At 38.6% G+C, this 25,668-nt stretch overlaps 1 protein-coding gene across 1 annotated transcript in view; it reads right to left on the minus strand.

The window, feature by feature from the left end:
* Positions 1-869: 869 nt before the first annotated feature.
* Positions 870-25,668, minus strand: part of BANK1 (B cell scaffold protein with ankyrin repeats 1) — a 135,038-nt gene continuing 110,239 nt past the window's right edge. The window contains exons 9-16 of the mRNA XM_071431846.1: positions 25,507-25,603; positions 23,698-23,994; positions 20,635-20,913; positions 10,899-10,967; positions 9,581-9,765; positions 7,934-7,997; positions 3,392-3,441; positions 870-1,489 (exon numbers count right to left, since the gene is read on the minus strand). Coding sequence (XP_071287947.1) covers positions 3,431-3,441; positions 7,934-7,997; positions 9,581-9,765; positions 10,899-10,967; positions 20,635-20,913; positions 23,698-23,994; positions 25,507-25,603 — 1,002 coding nt within the window. The 3' untranslated portion in view covers positions 870-1,489; positions 3,392-3,430. The remainder of the gene's footprint in view (positions 1,490-3,391; positions 3,442-7,933; positions 7,998-9,580; positions 9,766-10,898; positions 10,968-20,634; positions 20,914-23,697; positions 23,995-25,506; positions 25,604-25,668) is intronic.

Below are 25,668 nucleotides of genomic sequence, written 5' to 3' on the forward strand. Positions count from 1 at the left end.
TGCCAGGGGATACACTGACTAGCTAGGTCTGTAAGAATACAAATACTATTTATATTATATATATATATATAAAATATAAATATTATTGAGGGGAGAAAGAAGGCCCATGTAGCCAGGTAAGTCTTAGAACATCCCAGCTTCTCCCCTATAAAGCCTGGCAGCCTCATAGCCCTCAGTTCACAGACACTGTATTTCCAGCTCTGGAGTACATTACAGGGCTTTTTTTGGTTTATGGTACACAAAGCTATGTTGCCACACTAATACAGCAGTCACTGAATATTTACAACTTCATAGCAGTACATCTGCAGTATTTGTTGGGAGTGTTTCTAACAGAAATGCAGGTTTTCCCCAGGGAACTAATAATTTACTGAAAATGTTTAATCAACCCATTTAAAATAGAAAAGAGATTTTTAATTAGTCTAAATCTACATCCTTTCGAGATTCTATCATCATTTTAAAAGTTGAACATTGGCTTTTTGGCTTATTTTTATTCCTAATAGTTCACTTGGCACAATAATGTATTGGGATTGGAGAGATAATAGGAGCCTTGAGGGCCTGAACTTCAAATCCACTCCCCTCTTCCAAATTTGGGTGTCACTTTAAGATGTAGTTCAGGAGGAAAACGTATTTATATTAAGGAGATTTTTTTTTTTCTTGTTTTTGTGCATGAATTAGGGCAAGTCATCTTGCACACTCTTGTATCATCACATGCTCACATAAATTTTGTAGAATAATACTACGGCCATGCAGACCATTATACCCATTAACCATATTTATTCCTTTACTGTTGCCGTGTTAATGCAGCAGAAAATAATTTGGCTTTGTTCTGGATATAATTTACTTTAGTCAACTTACTAAACAAAACACAATTTCCTTGTAAACCAAATTCTTGGAATCACTTTAATGCACTAGTAGGTAATTAGTACTGGTTTACATAGTTTGGCTTAAGAAATTAGCTTTAATGTGATGCAATTATTTAAACTGATGATGAAATACCCTTATTCCTAGTAAAGACAAATTTTTATACAGAGTTAATATAAAAATGTTTCAGCAAAAAGCAAAAGCTAAATTTTATTTACTTTCACTTAATAATCTTCATAGCCTTTTACAATCTTCCTCTTTTGTGCATAAAATCTACTTTTAAACAACTTATCAAGCACAATGGAAAAACTGAAATGACTTCAAAAATTATTAACCAAAGCATGCAATTCATCCTTATATAAATTGTCAGCTGTCATCTTGGAAAAAAAAAAAAACACAGAAAAAGGTGTAAAATTCAGTGATGACTTTAGAAGAAACCTTATTAATTTCCTTTAGTGATACTCGTCTTCTTCCAGAGCTGGCCTTGGCAAGAGGATCCAAGGAAGTGCAGCAGTGATCCCATGGAGGTGTCACAGTAGGATGGAGCCTGAGGCTGTCAGGGCACAGCTGGAACATGTGTGGGATGCTAAGCAGAGGAAACCGGTGTGCAACTGGCTGGAGAGTCACACTGCAGGTTATGATGAAAAATGCCTGTTACTCAATAGGTCAGGTTTGTTTAGAACAAGATCAAACTGTTTTTGTTGAAATGAGTATGAGAGAATCAAAACCATTCTGTTCCTTCAGGTCCCCCAGCTGAATATCAATTCCCTTATCGTCCTCCTACCTTGTGTAAAGAAAAAGTGATTCTTAGCTAAGTCAGCTAAGAACTTTGCACTGGAGTTGAAAACTCAATCTGGAGAGTAAAAACAGGAGCAATAGAAAGGTAGGTCTTGAATGTTTATCTGCTATTTTTTGTAACAGTCAAACACTCAAAAATCTCCCTGAAATTAGTCTTTAAAAAAGAAGTGGTTTCTTTGTACCAATCTGAAGACAGAAAACAGCAAGAAAACTATGGAGAGTCTATAGTTTGCAGAGGAGGAGAACCTTGCGGTTTGATGTGGATAATTCACGAACAGAATTTATTGAATGTTCTGGATAAATTGTATTTGCAAGTTCTCCCACATCTACTTCATCATTGTTTTCTTAAAGTGACAGAAATCACCTATTCTCATCCCAGGGCTAATTCCCCCTCTCCCCTGAGAGGGGAGATGATTCATCTCTCTTTAGCAATCTGGAATTTATAAGCAACTCTGCTAATTTCCAGTTTTTTGTAATAGTTTTCTCCAGCCTCAGAGCCTGTAAAATCCAAACCTTTTTTACTCATTAAGTGTAGGTGACTTCATCCACTCAAGGAAACAGCTCCTTTAGGAATGCCCATGTAGGAGTTAAGCTGCCTCCTGAAGAAGGAGCAATAGTTTTTCATTTTCAGCTCAGGTCATAAGATTTTTTTTAAATTTTTTTTTTTTGTTCTTATGAGAACTTTTGAAGAGGGGGAATGTGAAGAAGTGATTCAGAGGATAAGCAGCAGCAGAGGAGGTAGCTATTGTTTTATGGTATGGACACTGCACTCCAGTGAGCAGTAGGCTCCAGAAATGAGACATGGACACACAGTTCTTGCAAGAAGCAACTTCCCTCTCCTTCACATGAGCGTAGGGTGGTAGAAGAGACCCCACTGATGAGAATCCACATTCCAGTTCAAAAAAATAAAAACAGTACCACACTGCACTCCTCTGACTTGGGAAAGTTGGAGAGGCAAATTGAATCACAGTAACTTAGCTAACAAAGCCTTTAAAATTACAGCTGTCTTCAGGAATAAATTGCATCCGTTTGCTACTGTGGACTAATATTACTTCATAATATTAATAATATTACAAAATAATAACAAAAATATTAATGCTATAACAATATCTTAATATATTAGTAGTATAATGAGGTATAAATGGAAGCACACAGGTAGCAGATAGTGATAATTAAACCCCCCAACTATTACAGAGGCCATTAGATGCCCCAAGCCCAAGAAACTCATTAGTACAACCACTGGAAAATTCTGCTGTTTATGGAGTCAGTACCATCACCTCTAAGCTTCCCAGTGCTGAAATGACCATTGGTCTTGTGTTTAGTCTGAACACATCTATGGTTTTCAACTTTATTCAGTATGTTTGATACTGCTTGTGAAATCAGGATGTAGGACTGGTCTCTGATACAGCTTTTAGGTGCATACCTTGCCTTAGTGGCAATAACTGGCAGGAACTCTCTTCAGCTGCACCCACAGGTGAGCTCAGTGCCTCACTGTTTGCTAATCTGCCCTGCACTAAAGGAGAATAGGTTGATAGCTGATAAAAAAGAAGCTCTAGTACAAACCAGACTGTGTGATGATAATGGTTTATCTTGTGAAATCAGAGTCTCTGTCTGAGATGTTACACAAATGCACTCTGTTACACAAATGCACTCTGATGGAAAGTACCTCCAAATGTTTGTTTCCATGACAAAAAACATTTGTGTGTGTGTGCACCCATATAGTTGCTCTTACCTTGGGTAATTAGGCATCTGTTCCTGGTCTTTGGGGCTCCTAGTTGTAGACTAAAAGAAAAAGATGCAATCAATAATCACTGAAATCAGTAAGTTAGGCTTGTGCAAAATATCTTCGAAAGTTGAATAATTCAGAAAACACATTCCTACAATGAGTCACTTTTTATGTGCTTAACTTCAAACATGAAGACAGCACATGTCCCTGGGAGCAGGGGAGCAAGAGACACTCACAGAAATAAGCAGTTGTTGTGTGGGAGAATGACATGAGGTGGATTTTGTACAAATCTTATTCCCAACAGCAAGACTGGTCTCTCTTGGTGACAATTAGGAGAGGTGAGAGATGCATGGATATTCATTGTCTTGGTGAGCTCCTGTCAGCAGTGGGACTGTGAGCTTGCCTCATGAAGACCTGACTTGGTGACAAGTAGGCAGGAAACTGAGTTTTTGTCATTTTCTAGATTTAAACTTTGAGCATCATGTGAAGCTCAAGAAATTGGAAATAAGCCAGGCTAAAGATGTTCCTTCACAAGTCCAATGGACACTATTGTAAACTACCAACAAGTAAGTATTTTCAAGACTAGAAGTACTGACTGAAATACTGTGAAGCCGCAAAGGAAAAAAGTAGCTTTTCTATGACTTCCTCCCTGTCCAAACATACAAAAGCTTGCATGTGCTTCAGGATCCCATGTTATTTCAACTTTCCTAAGTTGACTAAAGAAGTTTTAGTGCCTGTGAATCCAAATGCCAAAATTATGGTCTGTCTTTATTCATCTTCCTGTCGACCTAGCAGAGAAAACAGAAAGTGGTGGCTGTCCTCAAAAATAAGGGGCATTTTTTTAGTTTTCAGGGAACTCTACTTAGACACAACCTGCAAGCTGGAGAGGCATCAACTGATGAATAAGCATTCTGTTAGCAACTTGGACTAAAAACAAGGCACTGATGAGGGCTGGGGAATGAAGCCAGACATTTTGGATATCAAATGTAATCAATAACCTGCCAGTTTGTAGAATGTGCATAGTGCTCTTCTGGGTGTTTTTTGGATCAAGATGGGAAAGAGATTTGGTCTTTGGCAGCAAGCTGGGCATCTATAGATTTGGAAATAAAAATGTGACAGAAGAAATTCTGTGGAGGATGCCTTTACTGCGGTGAATTACCTGTCTAGTCACAGGACCTTACAGGAGCTGGTCAGTATTAAAATGTCTACAGCAACAGCTAGTAAAGTTGCCCTTCTTGATAGGAAGGCCATTTCCAGTGCCTGTACCTACTGATTTTAACAGCTCAGAAATAAATGCTTGCAGTTGAGCAGCCAGTGGAAAAAGCTTTGACCCCTCCACAGCAGGCCACTTACCTTAGCAGTCTTGCCAGGGAGGCCAAGACTGAGCAGATGAAACAAAGACTGAATTGTTCATTTGTCCCATGGGTATATTTGTCATTGGAAGACTACTAAAACATCTAACTTTTTTTCCAAGACCTACCTTCAATCATTATAGAAGTTGCTGGCATTAAAAAATAACAGTTGTAGCAACACCACCAGTAATAATAAATCAACCTTAACATTTGCTTAATGCAGTATTTGTCTGCTCAAGTCCAGCTGAGTTATATATTGTCCTCTGTGGCCTCTGTCTTGCTCATTACCCAGCAATGAAGCAGGGACACCTAATACTCAGTTCTTGCTGCTATGTCAAGCCTGGAGAACAGAGCATCAGTCATTCCCAGTTTTGGTGAGGAACTTGGCACTTCCCTCCCTAACAAACAAGTTCAAGGCTCTACAGGGATTAGCTGTGAGAGGATAGCTAACTACAAGCCACTCAAAGCATCCTATGTAGTTTCTGCAAGCTTGTGCATATTTTTAGGGGCTAGATGACTAAATCTGTGGGATGTGACACACAAAGTGCCATAATGTAACTGCAATAGTAGGCAGATTTTGAAATTCTATGTTCAGGCTGAGATTCACATAGGTAGTTCAAATGCCCAGTGATGTAGGTAGGCATCACACAAGTTTTTTGAAATATTCCCATGTGCTAGGAAGTAAGGATGTGGGATGCACATGAAAGTTGTGTTGTTTTTTTAAGACTTCATAGGAAACTTGTCTAGTAATCCTTGAATAAATATTGTCTCAGCTGCTGCCATTTGTTCTATTGGTGGACATGCACAAACCCAAGACTCTCCAGCCTTACCTAAGCTTAAGGAGCCATGCTCAAAGATAAAGTTTCCCATGGGCAATAGGCTCCTTCTAGTTCAGTACTTTGGTGGTGCACCCTGAAAAATCTGGGCTACTCAGATTTAAAAGTGGAGCTTTTGTCCACAAATCTTCTATGTATTTCCCTGAGTTTTTATTTAAGGTATTTGTTTTTGTTGGTTTTGGTCTGTGGGCTAACATCTTAAAAAAAAAAAAGTTATTATTGATGTCTACATGTCAGACCAGATATTTATTATACAGTATTGAGCTAAAGCATTGTCCCTGCCCTAGGCCTTAGTTGTTCTTAAAACAGTGTTTTGTAGATATTTAACTCCAAGAGTGGCAGAACCTTTTGCTTTGCAGTTGATTTTTTTTTTTTTAGGGCATTATTCAGTTCTATACTAAACTGTTACAAAATGAGACATGAACCTTGAGATAGCATCAAATGTTATAATGGAAGACTGAAATGAGTGCCACTCTCATTAATAACTTCATTACAGTGGAAGCAAGATCAAACTTATCAAGAAACTAAAAATTATGTTCCATACTAATTTCTAGGAGATATTTTCCTTTCTCATTAAAATAAGATCAAATTCCTTTTCTAACAGACTTCAGATGGGATCTCTTTAAATCCTCACTCAAGACTTCAAAAACTGTCTATGAAAAAGACTATCCAAATCCTGATTTCAAACATGGAATCCAGAGAAGGAGGCGCATGTTTTGAAAGGTATAGCAGGGAGAGTCTGTATATACATGTAAAAACTAGCATTCTTAGAATAAATCTGAGGACAGCTGACATTCACACATACCACTTTACTAAATGACACATAAAACTAAATGTCTCTCAAATGAATGCTCTCTAGTCTGCTTTCCTTAGGAACTTCAAAGAAAAAGAGAAGGCGACTGTCATTTTTGTTTCAGAGAATTTATGTCTGGACCTAGATATCCTCCCTCTGCAACCCTTGTTTACTCTTGCCATTGATATGCCTTCAGTTCTAGAGGAAGTCCTTTTTTTTCAAGCATTGAAATATTTGATTTCTGTTGTTGGACACAGACCATAATGATTCTTACGCCTGTATTTCTGCAGTGCAAAGCTGCTGATTTATATGCACCTCAGGCTCTGTGACAGTGTAAGAGAGGGCATTGAGGTCAGGAGCAGAAGGGAATATAGTGATCATTATCTGAGTTACCGGATAATTTCACAAAATTAACAATTCTGGTGGTGATACTACATTTTTGCTGGTATGATTCAACAATGAACTCTGGAGAAGCAGGACAGCTACAGAGGCAGGACTGCTGCTGTGGCCTTAAAATGAAACCCTACAGACAAATTCTACTCAAGAGTCACCCTTGTCTTCTCATGAGCTGCAGTGATCCCAAGTCCTCAGGCTCTGAGCACCTTCTGAAGGCTTTTACTCAGGACACTGCCTCCCTACCAGCCACAGAGGATATTAAAACTGAAATATCTGGATGGAAGAGCTGCTACTGGGCCAGCAGGAATTTCCCTTAATTAATTACAGTACCTCACAAGTTCACATAAATACAACGCTAAGAGAATAATGAAAGCAGTACTTTTTCTCTTGCAGTAAGGAAATAATGCATTTAGGTCATAATTTTTAACAGAGATATACAAATGGTACTAATTCCAATGTGAAAAAAAACCCCAATTCTCCTTTCAGCATATGTACTGAAGTTTACAGAAATCAAAGGCCTAAAACCAATACCCTCTAATAGATTGTTTTTGCAACAGCAAGAGAAAACCACTTGCAGAAAAAGCTGATGCTTCATACTATTGTAGATGACATTCAATCACAAAGAGTCATAGAATATTCTGAGTTGGAAGGCACCCACAATCATCATAGAGTCTGGCTCCTGGCCCTGCACAGGGCAACCCTAAAAATCCCTTTTTTATCCCAAAAAGGAAAAAAGCATCTTAAATCACCAGTGGTACAGTTTTAAATAATGACCACAACACTCACAAAAACTGCTGTAGAAGTAGAAAGTTCATCGAGAATTTGCAAATTGATGGCTGATTTACAAATAAAATACCGAAGACATCAAGCAAATTGTTCTAAATAAGCCATCTACCCAAATTCTGATGATGCAGTAGGAAATAGGCTACAGAAAAGCTGAGCCACAGAGACTTGGTAAATTTTCTGCCCCATTAACTCGCAGTGAGTTCATCTTTGGGATGAAATTTTGACACTGCTGAAGGCCTGATTATGCTAAAATAAATGTGATCAGATACAGAAAATGTTCATTACAAATTCAATTCCCAATCCAAAAGGGTTTGGATCAGACCTCTGCACTACACTTACAGTTCAAGGCTTCAGAGTCCTTAAAGGCAGAAGAAGCACAACTTACCATTCAGGTTTTCATTTTCTTGTCTGTTTCTGATAGTGGTGTCTCTCAGGTGATGAACTTTTTCCTGTAAGTAAAAAAACAAGCAAAAAACCAGCAGCAGAAATCAGTAATGGAAATTTACTGTAGAAATAGTAAGACACTATAAAGAGCTGAATTCTTTAGCATTCTGAACATCAAGCATCTCTCTCCTAGAAAATAATTTTAAAAGACTGAAAAATATTTATGATGCTAATTTTAGCATTTTTACCTAAGAATCTTGTGGAGTTATCCCTGCCAGCAGTAAGTTAAAATGATTCTGGCATTAGATTACAGTCTTGGGTGTTCTTTGCTGTTTGTTTGGGGTTGTTTCGGTTTTTTTTGGAAAAGCAATTTTTCCTCAAAAATCCAAGTGAAGGACAAAAAACTGCAGTGACAGCATGAAGTCAGTTCATCAAGTTTATAGAGGACTAAGAAGAAAGGACTTTTCTATGGAGCAAAACCAAAGAAAAGTCACACATGTGATGCAGGGTAAAAACCACCACTACAAAGCAGCTTTTTTCCTGAAGCACTGAAAACAGGCCAAGTAAATCTTCCTTGAAATATGGATATCCTATAGTTCACCAAGAAAAAAAAAAGACATAACTTGGTGCTGCTATCATGGTACAGATTAGATATGATCTTCCTCCACAAGAAATGCCCCTGACTGAGAGCAATACCAGCAATTTATCTGCATGTTTGGCTGTGGATGGATTTGGAAGGTGGCATCCTAGTGCTGTGCTGCTGGTGCCCAGCTTGGGAAAGGGCCCCCAAACTGTTCCAGGCCCTTGCACTTTTGCTGTTAAGTGTTCCACTGTGATGACAAAGCTCAGATTTTCAAGTAGATGCAAACACAAAGAGCACTCTCCTTGCTGGCAGCATCTGATAGCTCTTTGACTCTGAAAAGCAGCAGACTAGCTTTGCTTTTCCTCTTTCTACTAAATGACATAAAGGACAACAAGAAATTATTTTTGTTAATGCATGACCTCATATAAAATGAGGGCATAACCTCTTCCTCCATGTGTCTTTTTAGAAGTAATTAACAAATCTCCTCTCCATGACTTGCAGCTTTGGTGCAGTTCTTTCAGTGACTCAGTGTGTGGGCTTTTGTAAATCCTGTTTTTGTGCACCTCAATTTACTCCATACGTTGAATACAAAGGAGGTGTAGAGCATTGCTGACAATTGTGGATTTCACTAAGTATATTCAACCCTTTCAGACAGGCATAAAGCCTGGTGTAAGTTAATATATTGTAATTGCTAGAATAAATGTATGCTTGATACAGTCAGGTTTTGTTAGCTGACACTGCTCAGTAGCACATTTGGTTTGTTTGGTGACATAAGGTTTGTGGTTTCATGAAAGATGCACATCACCCAACAGTTTAAAACACAAGTCTTAGGAGAACAGCATATTTAACTCTGGACTTGAACCAACCTCAGAAAACCTCTCAAACAACAGTGGGAACGGGTATCTAGAAGAATCAGAACTATAACCAGCAAGCTTCTTGGGAGCTGATTTGCATAGAAATCATGATTATTACTTTTGACCTCATATGCAGGAGCCAAAACACAAGAACTTGCTTTTAGAACATCCAAACACGATTTCTATCAAGGAACAAATTTCAAACTCATACCTGTTGAGTGAATGGTAGTCTCTGCTTTTTGTTCTGCCACTGTTTAAACCTGTCAAGGGCTTCATCCACAGAAATTGCCCCATTTTTCACCTGTTTCTGTAAGTGGATGAGTTCTTCCTGCTCAGAAGCGATCTTGGGTACCACAGTGCTGTAAGTTACTGTCTCAGTGTGACCTCTGTGTGCTTCTACAACAAAATGTACAAAGTGAGAAATGCAATAAATCAGTGAGGATTCTACCATTACTCTCTGGCAGCAGAGCAGCATCCCAAACATTTCTTTCATTACTACTGCCCATGGTCCATGGATTCTCCATTAGTGTTGGTTCATGAAATAATTTCCTTCTAGCACTACAGTTACATTACTGACATTTTAAAGGAAATGGTTGCTATATAAAATATCCACAGTACTTTTTATCCTTTCTTCTTCAACATCATACATTACATATCTCAAAAGCTGTGGATAAAATTTGGTCAGGAAGGATCTTGACAAAGATTCCCTTCCTCCAAGGAAGAAAATACATTATTAAATACATTGCAGGAACAAGAAAACACTGCAGCCCACCGTTCCTGGAGATTATGGTACAAACACAGCTGAAGGGAGATGTGTATTATCAGATTCACAGCTTGCTCCAGGGAGGTGTAGCACTGCTTCTGCCCAGGATACTGATACTGGAATGGCTGATGCAGAACACATGAGCAGCCATGGAACAGGGGCTCTGAGCCCTCTGTGAGGCTGTTGCACCTGTTTCACTGCATGGGGAGTGTGGCCAGGATAAAAATTTAGTCCATCAATGGGATTTGGGTCAGTTTTTCTGTTCCATCATGCACCACTATCTTCATTTCAAGCAAGGAAGGTACCATTAAGGATTGTTCAAAGGGGTACCATAATTGGAATTTATAGCAGCAACATTGTAATGTGCTACAACTCAAATAACAACTGGACTGCCACAAGTAATCAACTTTACATGCATCTTGGGGTACCCAGGAGAGAACTGTTGCTCTCCCCACTTCTGTCTTTCCACGGCTGGAATTACTGCACAGCTGAGCCCTCCTGTCCTTCCTTGTCTTGGGTTTAATCACAATCATGAAGGCAAACAGAAAAGTGTAAAGTAATTCTGACTCTACAAATCTTTCCTGCAAGACTATAACTTTTAGTCTTCTTTCTTTAATCTGATCTCTTAATGCTGCAATACCATTATGGATATAAATCGTAGGTGGCAAAACAGATGCTAAATCACCTAAAATCAAGTCACAGGAAAACTCTGCTAGCTCCACTGAAAAACATCATGGCAGTTAAAGAGCTAAAATAAACTCTGTACCAGGGTTCCTGGCCTCGCAGTATGTCCTGCTGTTGTCACTGGTCACTCGACAGGCCTTTTGCTGGAACACTGCAACAAAATCAGGAACATAAGGAAGTTGAAAAATGGCAATAAAAACCATCTCATTCTCAATGAAGGAAGGAGACTCATAAAAGCAGGCTGGAATACATTTTTTTGTTCTAGTCTAAGAGTATTTTTCAACCCACTTGTCAGTCTAATGTTAATTACTTGAAAAATTGTTCTGTTGCACAGAATGGCAGGATTACTGATGTTATAGAAACCATTACAAGACACCTCAAAGAAAATTAAAAGGATTTATCACACTAGCATATTACGTGTCTAGAAGAAACAGCAAGATCTCAGAGTTCTGCAGATGGTACAGACACTTTAGCCTGTTCCTTATTTTATGGGAAAACTAAGGCAGAAAAAGCCCCAATAGTACCAGGTGAGAGTAGTGACACTGCTGAAAAAAAAGGTGTGTGCATATTTGTGTGTACTTTATTCAAGCATTAGAAACAGCAAAGCACAGCCCCTCTGTTAGAGCAGCCCATCATTCCCACTCCTGTGAAACGCCCAGAGTGGATACACCCTGAAATGCAGCACTCCAGCTTTTGCTGGCAGCATATGTAATACCCAGAAGGTGGGAATTGCTCAGTTTCTGACATAGCCTGTGTGGCAGTTGCTTTCTCTCAAGTCTCAATTCTGATTTTTGCTAAACAAACTGACATTCTGGAACCTAGAATAATTCCTGCAAATTAAGTAATCCTCTGTCATCACTGCAATGCAGCAAATGTGCCAGTTCAATGGAGCAAATATTTTCCTGGGGACCAAGGCCCAGGCCAAGGGAGCTCTGCTGAAGCAGCAGAGCAGGCATGCTCTCACTTACGCCCCTCGCTCAGCCAAACACTGATAGATTTCAACTTTTTAAATACCTCTCTCTGTAATTATCAAAGAATCCTACTAAGTATGTTTGCAGTGTTTTCTTCTCTACTTGAAATAATATTCTCCTTTTAAAGATGAAATTAAAGTAATGAGAGCACAGAGGTAATGCAGGCAGCCTGAATTTTACTGCATAAGGAGGAGAAGGGACATACTCAACAATGTGCCTGATTGGAAAGCACTTTAATTGATAGGCTTTGAAATTTCTGCTGAGTTTTGCAGTGTTGGATTAATCAGAAATGGAATTACTCTTCCAGTGAAAAGTAAAATTGTTAAAACCACTTTATGTGCTGCATCTTGCTGAAATTATTTTAGTTGGCAGCAAGTATTCAGTGTGGGTGAGGTCAGTGAAAACAAACGCCTGCTTCTGGAATGCCTGAAAAGGCAGGAACACTCCACTGTACAATTGCCATAAGTTTAGGGAGAACTCTGGCAATTCACCCTTTCATTCCCACATTCCAATTACTTATGAACTACTTGAATACAGCAGGGTAATCTTGTAACACAGCAGGGTAATCTTGTAAAGAAACAGGTAATCTTGCACACTGATATATTCCATTATTTTTTAAATGGAAGATAAAGTAAATATTCCTTCAATAAAGCAATATTAATATAGCAATTTTTTGAAGTGTCAGAATGTCACAGTCCTTCAAGTAAGGACATATATTTTTTTTCTGGGCCTGTCTGGCACAGATAATCTGATTAAAATGTTACAGTAATTCTATCATACATACTGTGCACCCTTCAGTAACATCTGTATGATCAGAAGGAGAATGCTTTTGGATTTTTACTAATGTTATGACTGGCTAAACTACGAGTCAAAATCTACTTATTAAATGTCCTAACCCTATACATGCCATTTAATTTTTGTCTACAACAAACTTCTGTTGCAGTTTCTCAGAATTAAAGGAGGCTGAGAGAGCTAACAAGTAATTCCACTTAATTCCATCTCCTCTCTTCAGCTGCTACAGGATACAGATGAAGTTCTTTGCAAGCCCTAAATACAGTTTCATGTCTCAGGCAGTAAGACCTCTCTTTAGAAATGTAATGTAACCTCAATATTCTTCCAGCAAAGCAAACTCAGAGAGAATGAAACTACTGCAATATTTTCTAATAGGACACGAAACCAGAAAACAATATTTAAAAAGTGGGACAAAATACAAATTTTGTGGCAAATATGCAAAACTCTGGGAAAATCCCTAAAGTAGTCTTGGAAAGTGAGTGGGATCCAAGGAATTCTGAATTGCTGTTTTATCTCAGACTAACTAAAGATGTTGTTTCAGGCTGTCTGCACGTGCAGGTAAATAATGCTATGAGGCTTGAAATTTGGTTAATATTTTCATGGTTAGCACCACAAATGGGTTAGAAAAATTTGAAATCTAAGTGTTTTGTGTATAATTCTGAACTAAGAAGACCATTTTATAGTAACAAACTGCAAGAAACTGTGGTGAGTATAAAGGGTCTAGAAAAAGAGAATGAAAGTTTTTACAGTAGCTGCAGGTTGACAAAAGGGACAGGAATTTGATTTTCAGAATTAATTGAATTTCTAACACAAAGCTGTAATGTTAAGGAGTCACAGAGGCACTATGACATTTCCAAAATTGGTTAGTGACATAATTAGGAAACACAGGAAATCAAAACACAGGAAGAGTTAGATCATGGGACAGAAGAACCCATATCAGCTAAGAGGCAATGATCAACTAAGATATGGTTTCTAATTTATATTTTACTTTACTCATCTAAACTATGAGGGATGTTGCCTGATTTGTTGAATTGGCAACATTACCTCTAAAAATGAAACAAGAGTTTCCACTATGCACTAGTGATTCAATCACAGCTAGACTGCTGAACCTACCCCCTGAAAGAACATATGAGCTAATCATACCTTATACATACTTACTTGACACTTTCACTAGCACAAACACAAAGGAGAAAAGACAGTGATTAAAACAATCTATCAATAAATATCACTATTTTGAATTCAGCTTGCTTAGGAAATTCAAGATGCATTTATTCATCAGCTTCATTGAGCTGATGTTCCAAACAAAATTAGCTATTACTGTTTTCCATAGGAAACATTCCAATTTTAAATACAGGAAAACAAAATCTTTATATGAACACATGGCTAAGTGATATTTCAAATAATTAGTACACTAGGGTTGCACTTAGTAACACAACTCAGTTGCAAATTACAGTGGGTTTACAAGCTGCCTCCTTGTTCTTTGTAGGTTTTTGCTTCATTCATTTTAGAATCATCATGTAATTAATTCGTGATTAATGGAAGAATGGAGAAGGAGGGGTGAATTATTGTTCAGGATATTTTGCAGGGAGAGACTCCTGCCTTTGTCCATTCAATTTTTTTCCACATTATTTAAATATTTTAACATTTAAACTGTGTATGCATAGCACCTAGGCAAATAAAACCTCCAAGTTCTTTTTTTCTGGTAGGGATTGGATTGTAAATTAGATGTAGCACAGCAAGAGATGGCAAATACACAGAGAATACTAAGGAAGGAATATAGTAGAATGATGCTTATTATTCAGGAGAGGAGAACTCTGCAGATGTTCTTTCACATCTTTTTAGATCTATTTTCCTTTTGTCTGTTTTGTTTGCTAACACACCAAACATCACTCAGCATGAGGACTCAAGAGAGGTCACCAATGCAATGCTAACCAGTAAGTTTTATAAGAGATGATTAATGACCACTCCCAAAATTTATACAAAATATTTCACATATTCAAAATGAAAGCAAAAAATTCCAGTGATTCATAACATGAAATCATCTAAGATAATGGGACCTTGTAAACAGACTTTTTTCTTTTCACAAGGCAAGGCAGCTGGGCATGGATTAAAAGCATATCATCATGGCTTATGAATCTGATCTAGGTAGGTCCAGGCATTGTGGTGAAGGGTTGGCTGTATGGTGCAAGGTAACAGAGGCTCAAGTTCCAGAAGCTGTCCTGTGAGGGCAGCACTGGTGTCTGGGTACACCTACACCATGATGAGGCAAAGGGAAAAGGACTGAGCAGTTTTAAGTGTATCAGTGCAGGAAAACGAGTGACCACATCTACACTGGTACAGGAATTCTGATCAGGCCTAAATGGGCAGCCTGACACTCAAGAGGTTTTTGAGAACACACAACAGCCATTTCATTAGAATAAAGACTAGGTGATGCCAAGTGCCCCTGCAGAAACACCAACCTGCCACATTGCTCCCTTACATTGCTGGAGCTTTTCAGCGACAGCATCACATCCACTCATCCTAATTCCCCAGGCTATTGCCAGCCTCTACCTTCCACAGTTGTTTAGTTGGCTGAGAATGAACCTCTACATTTTCTCAGACCAAAAGCAAAATGATTTTAAAAGGAATTACAGTGCAATGATGAAATGAAAATCTTAATCCAAAAATAAAACATATGCTCACCAGCAATTCCCTTCACAATTTGCAGTGAGATTCTGAGCCTGACAAATATGAGCTGAAATCTGTTAAAATCTCAGCAACTTTTGTCACAGAGGGACCTCAGGAGACTCTAGAGAGATGACTCCCCTACACTTAAGCAAGATAATAAAAATATTACCAGAACCCCCTCCTTACAGAAGAGGTAAAGAGTGAGTGAGTGAGTGAGTGAGTGAGTGAGTGAGTAGAAGAGGCACCAGTTAGTTTAAGGAGCTGCTCAGAGGGTGGTGTCAATGTACTATGCACCCCAGTACCATACAAATGAAAACAGCCCTCACATCTCTGCTCTTGTCAGAATTTGAACTTAGTGCATCATGGAAGCTGGAAGGACTTGAGTGACATACTCAAGGAGTATTTGCTCCAGGGTGTAAAACCTGAATATACTTCTTTAGTCCCATTTTTCTTGAGTAGAGAAAAGCAAAAAGGGAAGAACTCTTTACATGTTTTTACTAGAAATATGGCATTTGGAACAGTTTGGTTTGCAGCCAGACAGCATCCCATAAATATTTTTTTCTCTCTGCACCTTATTCAGTACTTGTTTCAATCTACCAAAGTTCAGATAGCAAAAAATCTGACTGAATGAAGATAGTGGGTGAAGCTGGTATATCATTCCCAACCAGGACTGTAAAACCTGTCTAAGTGTCGGCCAAACAGTGCTTCCTAGTATTTAATTCATGGAAAAACACCCTTAAGTTAGGAATACATATTGAAATTCATCTGCAGTGCAGTGCTTTATACTCACTGTAGGAGAGTACTACAAAATCCCTCTGTGGGACATATATGTTTTGCAATTTGCATGGCCTCTGAGGCTTCACTTTGGAAACCCCTGCTTTAGAGCATTTAAACAATTGGCTTAATAAGAATTACTGACTCAGGATGTGATCACTATATTTCCCAGTAATCAGCATGATAAGTTTCCAAGACACTAACAGTTCTGTTCTGGATTTTATTTATTCACTTCAGTGGGTTTATGCTGTCTGTTCTGTAGGTGAGATATTCTTCTTCCCTAAAAATATCCACTGGATGCTACTTCTTCTGCATACCCTGTGATTTTGATGAGCAATGAGAATGTTATTCTCCACTGGAACAGTAACTGGAAAATATATTTTTCACTTCTAATTTTTAAACCTACGGTGAGGTCTCACAGACAGCTATCTTTGAATAGCAAAATGTTTTCAGCGCACAGAAGAGAAAATACATTCCTTCAGGGATTTGTGAGAGGTTTGCAAAGAAATAAAGGCTATAGCATAGGAAATCTATGCTGTTGTAGGGCAGGTATTCTTGCTGCAGAGAAACCCTTTCATACTAGTGGTCTGTGATGAGAGGTAATGATTAAACCAGGATAGTAATGTAATCCTTAACCCTGAGGGATTCCTGGTAGGTCAGGCTTCAGAAATGGCAGGGACATTGCAGAAACTCATGCATCTCTCCTACAACTACACAGAGGACTTTGGTTTCCCGCTCAATCAAACTTGGTATCAATAGGGAACATTAAAATTGCACTCTAAACTGAAAACACAACACCTTCAGATGTTTATTTAACAGTTGTTTTGGCAGCAGACAATTGAACAAAACACTGAAATAACCTTCAGAGGAATACTAAGCACCTAAGGAATGGTAAGGGAGCACAGTAAAACTGCACACCATCTGGACAATGAGCTACTTGGCACCAATTTGCAGCTCCACTGGCTGATGAGCCTTTTACACACAAGATAAAATTCTTGCAGTGGACTAAATTAAAGAACAAATCTACTCTCTGTTAATAATGCAGTCTGTTTACCAGTGTTCAATACAGCAGTTTGAATGTTCATTAAAATTTGAAAGTATAATAAATGAAATTGAGTATAAGCGATTAGAACATTTATGTTTTAAATCTTTCAACTCCCCCATGTTTCCCAGAATTTATGTGTCAGCAAATTTAAGGCAGATGCTCAAACTGTGAATTGTGGTAATTCAGTTGTGACAACTTGCATCACAGACTGTTTATTGCCTAGGTTTTGAAGTGTAGATCTTGCTCTGAAAGTGACTCTGGTCAAGTCCCATGTTTGCTTTCTATAGATCAACAGTTTCCCTATCCTGTTCTGCAGAACACCAAGTGGGGTAAACTACAGGGAGCAGGCTTCTGCCCAGTGTAAACTTGATATTCCATGTATTTGAAAGCTGCTAATTACAAAGAAAGCTATTTGCTTGTTTTCTTCTTTGTTGCTATTCTCATGGAAGCACCACCACTTCTGCTTAAAGGAGACATCACTCTTTTGTGATGTCATGGCCTTCATTCAATGTGTGGTGAAAGCACTAAAGGAAATTTAGCCATTTAATTTCTTCAGATGGATATAAAAATAAATTTAAGAGTCACCTGTATGCAATCAAGGAGGCAAAAGGCATTTCTGCTATGCAATGCTTACTTCCCTCCACCAAATAAATGAGCCCATCTATGGGTACATAAAGTACGAGAAAAAAAATACTCCTCTTGCATATCTGCATGGCACAATCACACCGGCCTCTACCATCCTTGGGGCGTGAAACTTTTCATGAACTCCCAAAGTACATGGGGATCCATTTGTGAGCAAATGTGTAGCCTTAACATAGCCCCTCTCTGTGCATCCTACTCCATTCTGTTTTTCCACAGAAGCTGGGTTTTACTGAATGCCAGAAGGGAACAGCTCTGAAGACCAACCAGAACCATGCAGTGAAGACAATCTGTTTCTTACAGGCATATGAAATAATTTGTTTTAGAAATTAAAAGGTATTTAGCATATAGAAAGTGAATACAGAGGAGGGAAGGATGGCTCAGTTAGGTAACTAGAAGTTGCTCTGCAGGACAGTTCTTCTCTTTCCAAGAAAGCCCTAGCCAAGGCTCACACAAGTCATTTAAGGCAGCGACCCAACTTATACTGCCTCATGTCAGAGTACTGACCAGACACACTGAGGATTTAATTTGAAGTTCTGAGAACTCTTAGTGGCCACTGAAATCAATGGTGGCTCTGCTTTAAATGTTATGTAATTTTGTTCACCTCAAGAATCTTAGTTACTTCATACTGGGCATCCCAAAACTCAGTGGATGCAGAATCAAAGGGTTTGTAACAGGAGGGTCTGAAATAACACATGGGCCTAGTAGCAGGCATGAATTATATTTTAAACAAAATGTGAGTGAAAAACAATGAAGTTTTTTTATGCTCACCCACTTTAAACACTAGATGAAATGAAAGAAAATATCTGAGATAAATAGCTACATATGGCTACCTACTTATTACTGTATTATTTAAATGTTCCTGGCAGGGAGAAAGGGGAAAACTACCTCAATTCTAACTTTTTGATTATTTGACTTTGCAATATCTGCGGTGCTCTTTTTAATATAATAGATGAAAACAAACCCCAAAAGCACCATCAATTTATTTGCTGGATGAAAAATGTGTATATGCATAACTAGAGTATTTTACACTGTTAAAATTATAAAGGAAGGTCTGAAGACACATGCAGGTTTTAATGATGGACAGGAATGAAGTTTCCTGGTTCATACAGATGAAACAATTTTTTTAAAATCAAATATAAACAGCCCTAAAATAATAAATTGGAAACTGGAATGTTGCTGGACTAGAGAGAGAATTTTTTAACCAATGTGGAGGAAAAAACATTGCCAATCCAAGTAGCAAGAAAACAATCTTTTGGCTGAAGATATATCCCTTCTGTCTAAAATTTCACTACCTATCTCAGGAATCCCTGGACAAAAATGAGATATTCTAGGTCTGGAACTAGCAGGATAGGTAGGATAACAGACACCTGAGTGGTCAGCTGAAGCTTTCTTGAAGTGTTTCCATTTTTCCTCATGAATTGTGTAAGCAAATGAACATGAGTCAGAGGCTGATTTCATAGAACTACTGGAAAATAATCTGTCTACCACTACATGCTCATGAAAGCTAAGGTAAAAAACTCTGTGTGTGAACATATGAATATATGTATATACACATGGGGAACCACAGCCCCATCAGAGCAGCTCCTCTGATAGCATCTGCCTTAGCCAATAAACAAAGCAGAAGCACTCCAGTACAATAAAAGACACTAAAAGCAATCTCCCCAATAAAGCATCTCCACTAAGGGTTTCCAAGTTACTGGACTGTCTATGATGACAGTAGACCAATATTTGAGACCCTGCTCTAGGAACCTCAGTAAAAACAGCCATTTCATGACTTCTGGAGCTGTAACAGCCTCTCTATGCCCATCCATTCTTGGACTACACTGTAATGATTCATACTTGTACCTCCTGAATATACTGAAGAAAGAGAAACTTAATGATGAATGAATTAGTCCATGCATTCTGGCCCTAACCTGGAGTTACAGTCTGGAGTAAAAGAGCTAGCTAGGAAGAATAAAAGAAACCACAACTAAGATAGGCATGAAAGAGGAGGTGCTATTCTGTATTTAGTAGGATGTCTTGGGCAGTATTAATTCTGTTCTAGTGTAAAACATGCACAGCATGAAGTTAGTAAGTAACCTAATGGTGTCCTTTGACAGCCTATTTTTTTACCATCTATTCTTATGCATTGGCAGGCTTTTGTAGAACAGGCTGGGGATGCAGGTAGGATGGATTTTGGGACTTACAAAGAGATCTCTGCAGTATATCCACTGAATTCCTTTTGTTACTTTCAAATTTGGTTTCCGTCTGAATTGGATTATAAAGATATCTGAAATCCCTTCTGGCCTTGTATTTCCATGAATTAGCTCAAAAGAGTTTCCCAGCTTTCATAGAAGTGGTAAAAAGACATAATTTTTCCTTCAAGAAATACAATGATCCTATCTAGAAATGCCCATTCCTAGCATCTCAAATTGGAGAAAAGGTATTCGAAAGGAAAAGGTATTTGAAAGAAGAAGGTATTTGAAAGAGGAATCATCCTCACACAGGCATTTATCCCAGAAAAGAGAATTCTTCTCATCAGAAGAAAAAAAAGTAAATCAAAGAGAGAGATTTCAGCCTTAAGTAAAACCATTTTGATAAAGAAACTGGAAAGAAAGTCAATTCAAATAGCACATTCTAAATTGCATTGCTGTAACATACACACTCAGAGCTAGCCTAGCAATTCTTCATTTTCTATCATATTGTCATAATTTTTTAAAAGCTAAATAAAAACTGTGATATTTACTCTGCTGCAAACTGAAAATTATTCAGAGATGTCAGCTCATTTGAAGGGTGAGAATAGATTGACTGAAACAAACAATGTGTTGGTTTGAAGGCAGCTGAACAGGGATCTTAATCTTTTAGAAAATGCTACTGCTCAAAAAAGAAGAGACCAAGAGAAGAGTCTACATCCCCCCAGAAAATATTTATATGGCAGCAGCACCAACCTTGTACAATGTAGGGAGTGTTCTCCTCCCTGACCACGGGCCGGGGTGCAGGGGCTGGCGGTCTGTTAATGATGAAGGATCTGCAGTGCCTCCTTTTCTCCTCCTCCTGCTCCTCCTGCCCCAGGATGAGGTCGTACACTCCTTCATCCTGTGCCACACAAGTGTAGGGGTGCTCCTCCTCGCTGTCCTCCTCACAGGAACCCTGGTCTTCTCCACAGCATGCGGCTGGGAGTCCATCACCCTGCTCTCTTTTACTCCTGTCCATCACGAAAGTCCTCTCTGAAAAAGGAAGGAATTGTGTTGCATATACAGGGTAAAGAGAGGAGATGATGACTTATTTTAAAGCTTCAGAGTTTCCTAAAGTAGCACAGAGACCTCATTTCACTTCTAAACTAAAGCATGCTCATTTTCAGAGGATTCTGATCATCTAACTCAGTAGAGAGGAAGTCCCAAAGGAATAATTCCAACTTCAGGGCCTCTTCATGATTTCACACCTGATTATCAAATGTAGATGCTTAGCTATTAGCCACAAAAAAAGGGATTTATTTGCAGAAACACTGAGTGCCCCAGTTGCTCTCATGAGAGTTACACCAACATGTAACTAGCATGTAACTCATGGTTAAGCCAAGCAAGAAGCGGCCCTTGGCATTCTGGAAAGTCAAGCTGTTTGTTACCTGTTGCAAAAATGATTTAAGAATTGAAACTTAATTTAAGAAATGTTGGATTTTGTGTTTCCTACCTCTTCAATATCCCACAGGGTTTTGAGGACTTTACAGATCTACTGTGGGCCAAGGTGAAAAAGAAATTGAAAAGGCCTTTATAATGTAGGTAAAATGTATGACCTCTTACAATCTATGCTAAGACTACCAAACCCTCTCCCCTCCAAAAACTTCCACGTCTCTCTGTATTCCCTATACTTCATATATTTCATAGTACAACTACTCAGAACTTGCTTTTCTCTAGTTGCTGCCTTTTACAGCATTAAAAGGCATTGTTGGTTTCCCCCATACCTGGGTTTGTTTTGATTTTCCTTAAAACACCCACAAACTGCTGAGTTAGAAGCTGTCACTGAGGCTGGTGTTCCCATAAATGTTTATAACTTCCTTGGCATGATTACCCATCTTTCCTGCAAAAACAGTAGACCTATTGCCTGGAATCCTTGTACTTACTCATGTTTCCCTCGTGCTGTAATTTACTGCCTGCACATATGTGTATCTGCTAAATTCGGCTGTGGCCACTACTGGTGTTTTCAATTCTTTAGCTGCTATTTAAAGAATTACCTGTTTATTTGGTTCAGATGGGCTAAACAACCTTTATAAGTTGGGATATATTTGTTATGGGATGTATTAATAATAGTATGTACCATTAACATGCATTCTGGCTAAGATAGATGTTTTAAAACCACAAGTGGTGTGAATACACCTGCCGTGCATGATATGAATAATATTTTATTTCCAGGTCACTATATAAGTTCTGTTTCTTTCTGTGTAGGACATTCTTTCTTTCAACTCCCACAGGGGGCACTCTCAGGCCACTGGCAAAACACAGGCTTGAAGAGGGGCCTTGGAGGTACTGCACAGCAACTCCTAAAGCAAGCAGCTGGCTGAAAATATGTAGCAGTAACTCATTACAGCTTCTCTTTGAAAGGAAACATCATCCTGATTTGGAGGAATTCCGATACTGCATTTTCCAGTGGTGAAACCACAGCTAAACACAGAAAAATTCAGAGCACGTTTTAAATGAACTAGTCCCACAGGAGCATTTTTAGATGAACTCTGCTTTACCAGCACAGGAGCTGGCATAGGACACCAGGAAACTTTCTCTTCTGGTACCCACATGCAGACAGAGAGCATTTGGCAGAGAGGGTCACATTACTGTGGTGATGTAGCCATATAGGAACTATTCCAAAACAGGCATTTATAACAAAGCTACACCAACAAATCCTGTGTGCCAAAACTGATCCCTCATTTATACACACATATAGATGCACTTTTAATGTTAATTTTATGCTGTCCATCTTTCTCATAGAATTCACTTACGACTTTCTACCTATAGCTATACCTTTCCTGCACAGCAGAACACAGGATAAAACCCTACCTATAGCAAGCTACTTCTGCCTAATTATGTGAACATCAGAGTGCTTGGTGATGGTAATTTAAGACTCTAATAGGTTACACCAGGTTTGAAAACATAGTTAACAGTAATAAGCTGTGGAGAAGCTGAAAAGCAATTTGTGTGCACACGTATCAGCAGTGTCTATAACAAATAAGTTTTTTTTTTCCCTATGTAACTATTTAAAACTGCTATTTAAGCTTGAATTATTTTGCATACTTGTTTTTTGCAATAAGAAAAATTGATGATCATCCCTCCTGAAACAGATGCAATAGTACTTTGAGTTTCTCATCACTTTAATCAAATGACAACACAAAATTTTAGATTTTTACTCTGGGACAGGTGTATTAAAAAAAGGAAAAAAGGAAAAGCATTTGTCAGAATTTTTGCCTTTCTTTTTAATCTGCAATATAACTTTTTACTTCTATATAACTACAATATTGGTTCTAATGTAGTAAGATACTGTTACTTCTCTCTGCGTGGCCACTTTCTATTAATTCTGCCTGTGAAACTTCAAGCTGTATATTAAATAGAATTCAATATTTGTATATAAATTCATAATAGCATTTAATGTTTTAAAATGGTAAATAATGAAGTCAACTTGACAAAAATACAGGCTTCATTTTTGTTTCAAGCCTCTCTTGCAAATCCAGTGCACCATGCACTATTTGGCAGCTCTTTGAGATGGGTGGAATGAGGGAAAGCTGAACCCAGCAGCCCATACCACAGCATTACCTGACAAACCTGGTCATGAGTATTTTGATACAGCAAAGATCACTTGCAGATGCTTGTTTTGCAGAGACAGGGCCTCATATGCACAAGCTTGCCTTGTAGCACTAGGGCCATCCTGCCCAGCTACTTCTACAAGTGATTAAACCAATCTCTGCAGCAGTACATTGTCTGCCCCTGCATGTGTTTGTATCCAGGGTTATTTTCCTCCCAAGATCGTACCTTGTGATGAATTCTGCAGATTGTCCTGTCTTTGGATGCCAGGCAGATTTCGAGGGGGAGGAGGGGGTGGTCTCTTGCAGAAAAAGCAATCTCTCCTGCTCTCTTTGAGCTCATCCCTTACATTGACATACAAGCTGCCAGGACTGTTGTGATAGCTGTATGAATCCTCTTCTTCTTCATCTTCATCTTCTGTCTCCTCTCTGCTGTCTTTTAGGTCATCCTTCTTTTCCTCATCCACTTCAACTTCTTGTTGGCATCTCAATCCAACTGCATATTGATCTCTTGAGTTCTGTTTGGCTTTTAATATTAAAGAAAGCATTATTTCATTTAAAAATTGCCATCTGGAAGCACTTCTTGTTTCAAGGATTCCTACAGAAGCAACACAATGGCTAATAAAACTTTTATGAACTGATACAGCAGGAAAGCTGTCAAATTCATACCATCAGTGAAGAGCTTTTTAAATATTTACTAAATCAACAGTGGAGGTTTTTGCTGTATCTTGCTACTCTGATACACACGATCTTCGTGTGTGCAATGTTAAACTTTTCTAGAGTGGCTGTCAGAATGAAATCACACACATTTTCCCTGCCTCCAGAATTTCTATTACCTGACTTTCAAAGCAGCACAGTGCAACACTTTGCAAAATAAAGCTGTAACTCACATGTCTGTGTTACTGCTTTTTGTACAATGGGATTTGGGTGCTGATTTGAATCTCTCTCAACTGAAATAGACATGGTCCATGGGAGACATGACTGTAGACTTGTGGAAATAGAGCTCTTCTGTCTCTAGTCTCTTGGTCCACAGACCAAGAACAAAGTGGAGGGACATTAAAGTGTACATTTTAATCACTATGTACAGCATCAAAATTTTAGTAGTCAACTTCAGTAATGTAACAGAGTAAACTACACGATCTGTCAGCAGACCTTACTGAGCCCTTAAGGTAGGTTTCCATCCCGAGTTATCCTTTGGTGAAGCCTGCCTTTCACCACTGATTCAAATGGGAGGTTAGGGCATTTACCTGGCTAATGCGGTACAATTCATGCTCTTTCTCCAGGTGTTCACCCTGAGGTGTTCCCATATACAATGGACAGAGACTGAAAATTTTATCAGAGCAAACCTTTTTTTTTCACAGTGTCTATCATCTACCTTTAAGTGCTAAAGCAACCAGTTTGAACTTAACAACTAAGAAACATCCTTTTCATATATATGAGACAGTTGAAAAAATAAAATTGTCAACAAGATTAAAAGAGGATTCAATTTAGTCTCCTAGATCCATGATACTGTAAGATATATGCAAAAATATATGCCGTTGGTAAATGCAAACAAGCAACTTTGCAGTTTTCAAGGAGAATGCATATGACCACACAGATCATCAACAGGCTTGTCAGCAATCTATGTTTGGAAGTAGGAACATCAAGCTGCAAATGTCAACTATCTGTGCCTCCACACAGGACTCAACTGCACCTGTAGGCAAGTGCCTCCCCTTTTATAAAGGTTCTTCTCTGAGAGCTTGGAGAATTCAGCAGTTTTCTAGATTCAGAGTGGAGACCACAAATTTACAGAGTCTAAAAGGAGGAGTGGTTGCATTGAGGTCTCTCTTACTGAGCAAGAACTTTATTATCCCAACTGAATCCCTCAGCTGCCTTCTCCTTTTAGGACATCTGCCCTCCCTGGAAGTTGCAGTAACATGTGGAAATTAAAAGGGTCAGAGTAACTTGCCCTCTCTGCCAAGGAATTCATTCATTTGATGCATCACATGCTACATTAATTTGAACAGTACCAACAAAGCTGTCTAACAACATGACTTACCCATGCCTGGTGGAGCTTCTGAGCCTGACATAAGCTCATAAGTGTCGCTGTCTTCCACTTCCTCCTTGCAATTAGTGAAATCACTTGCTGCACTGTTCTAGAAAGAAAAACAAAGGAGAATATTTGTTTTAGTAGCATCATCTCCTGCCCTCACATTTTGCC

This window comes from Agelaius tricolor, unplaced genomic scaffold, assembly GCF_023055355.1.
Source record: "Agelaius tricolor isolate 1412-34295 unplaced genomic scaffold, bAgeTri1.0.p SCAF_8, whole genome shotgun sequence".
Taxonomy (NCBI): Eukaryota; Metazoa; Chordata; class Aves; order Passeriformes; family Icteridae; genus Agelaius; species Agelaius tricolor.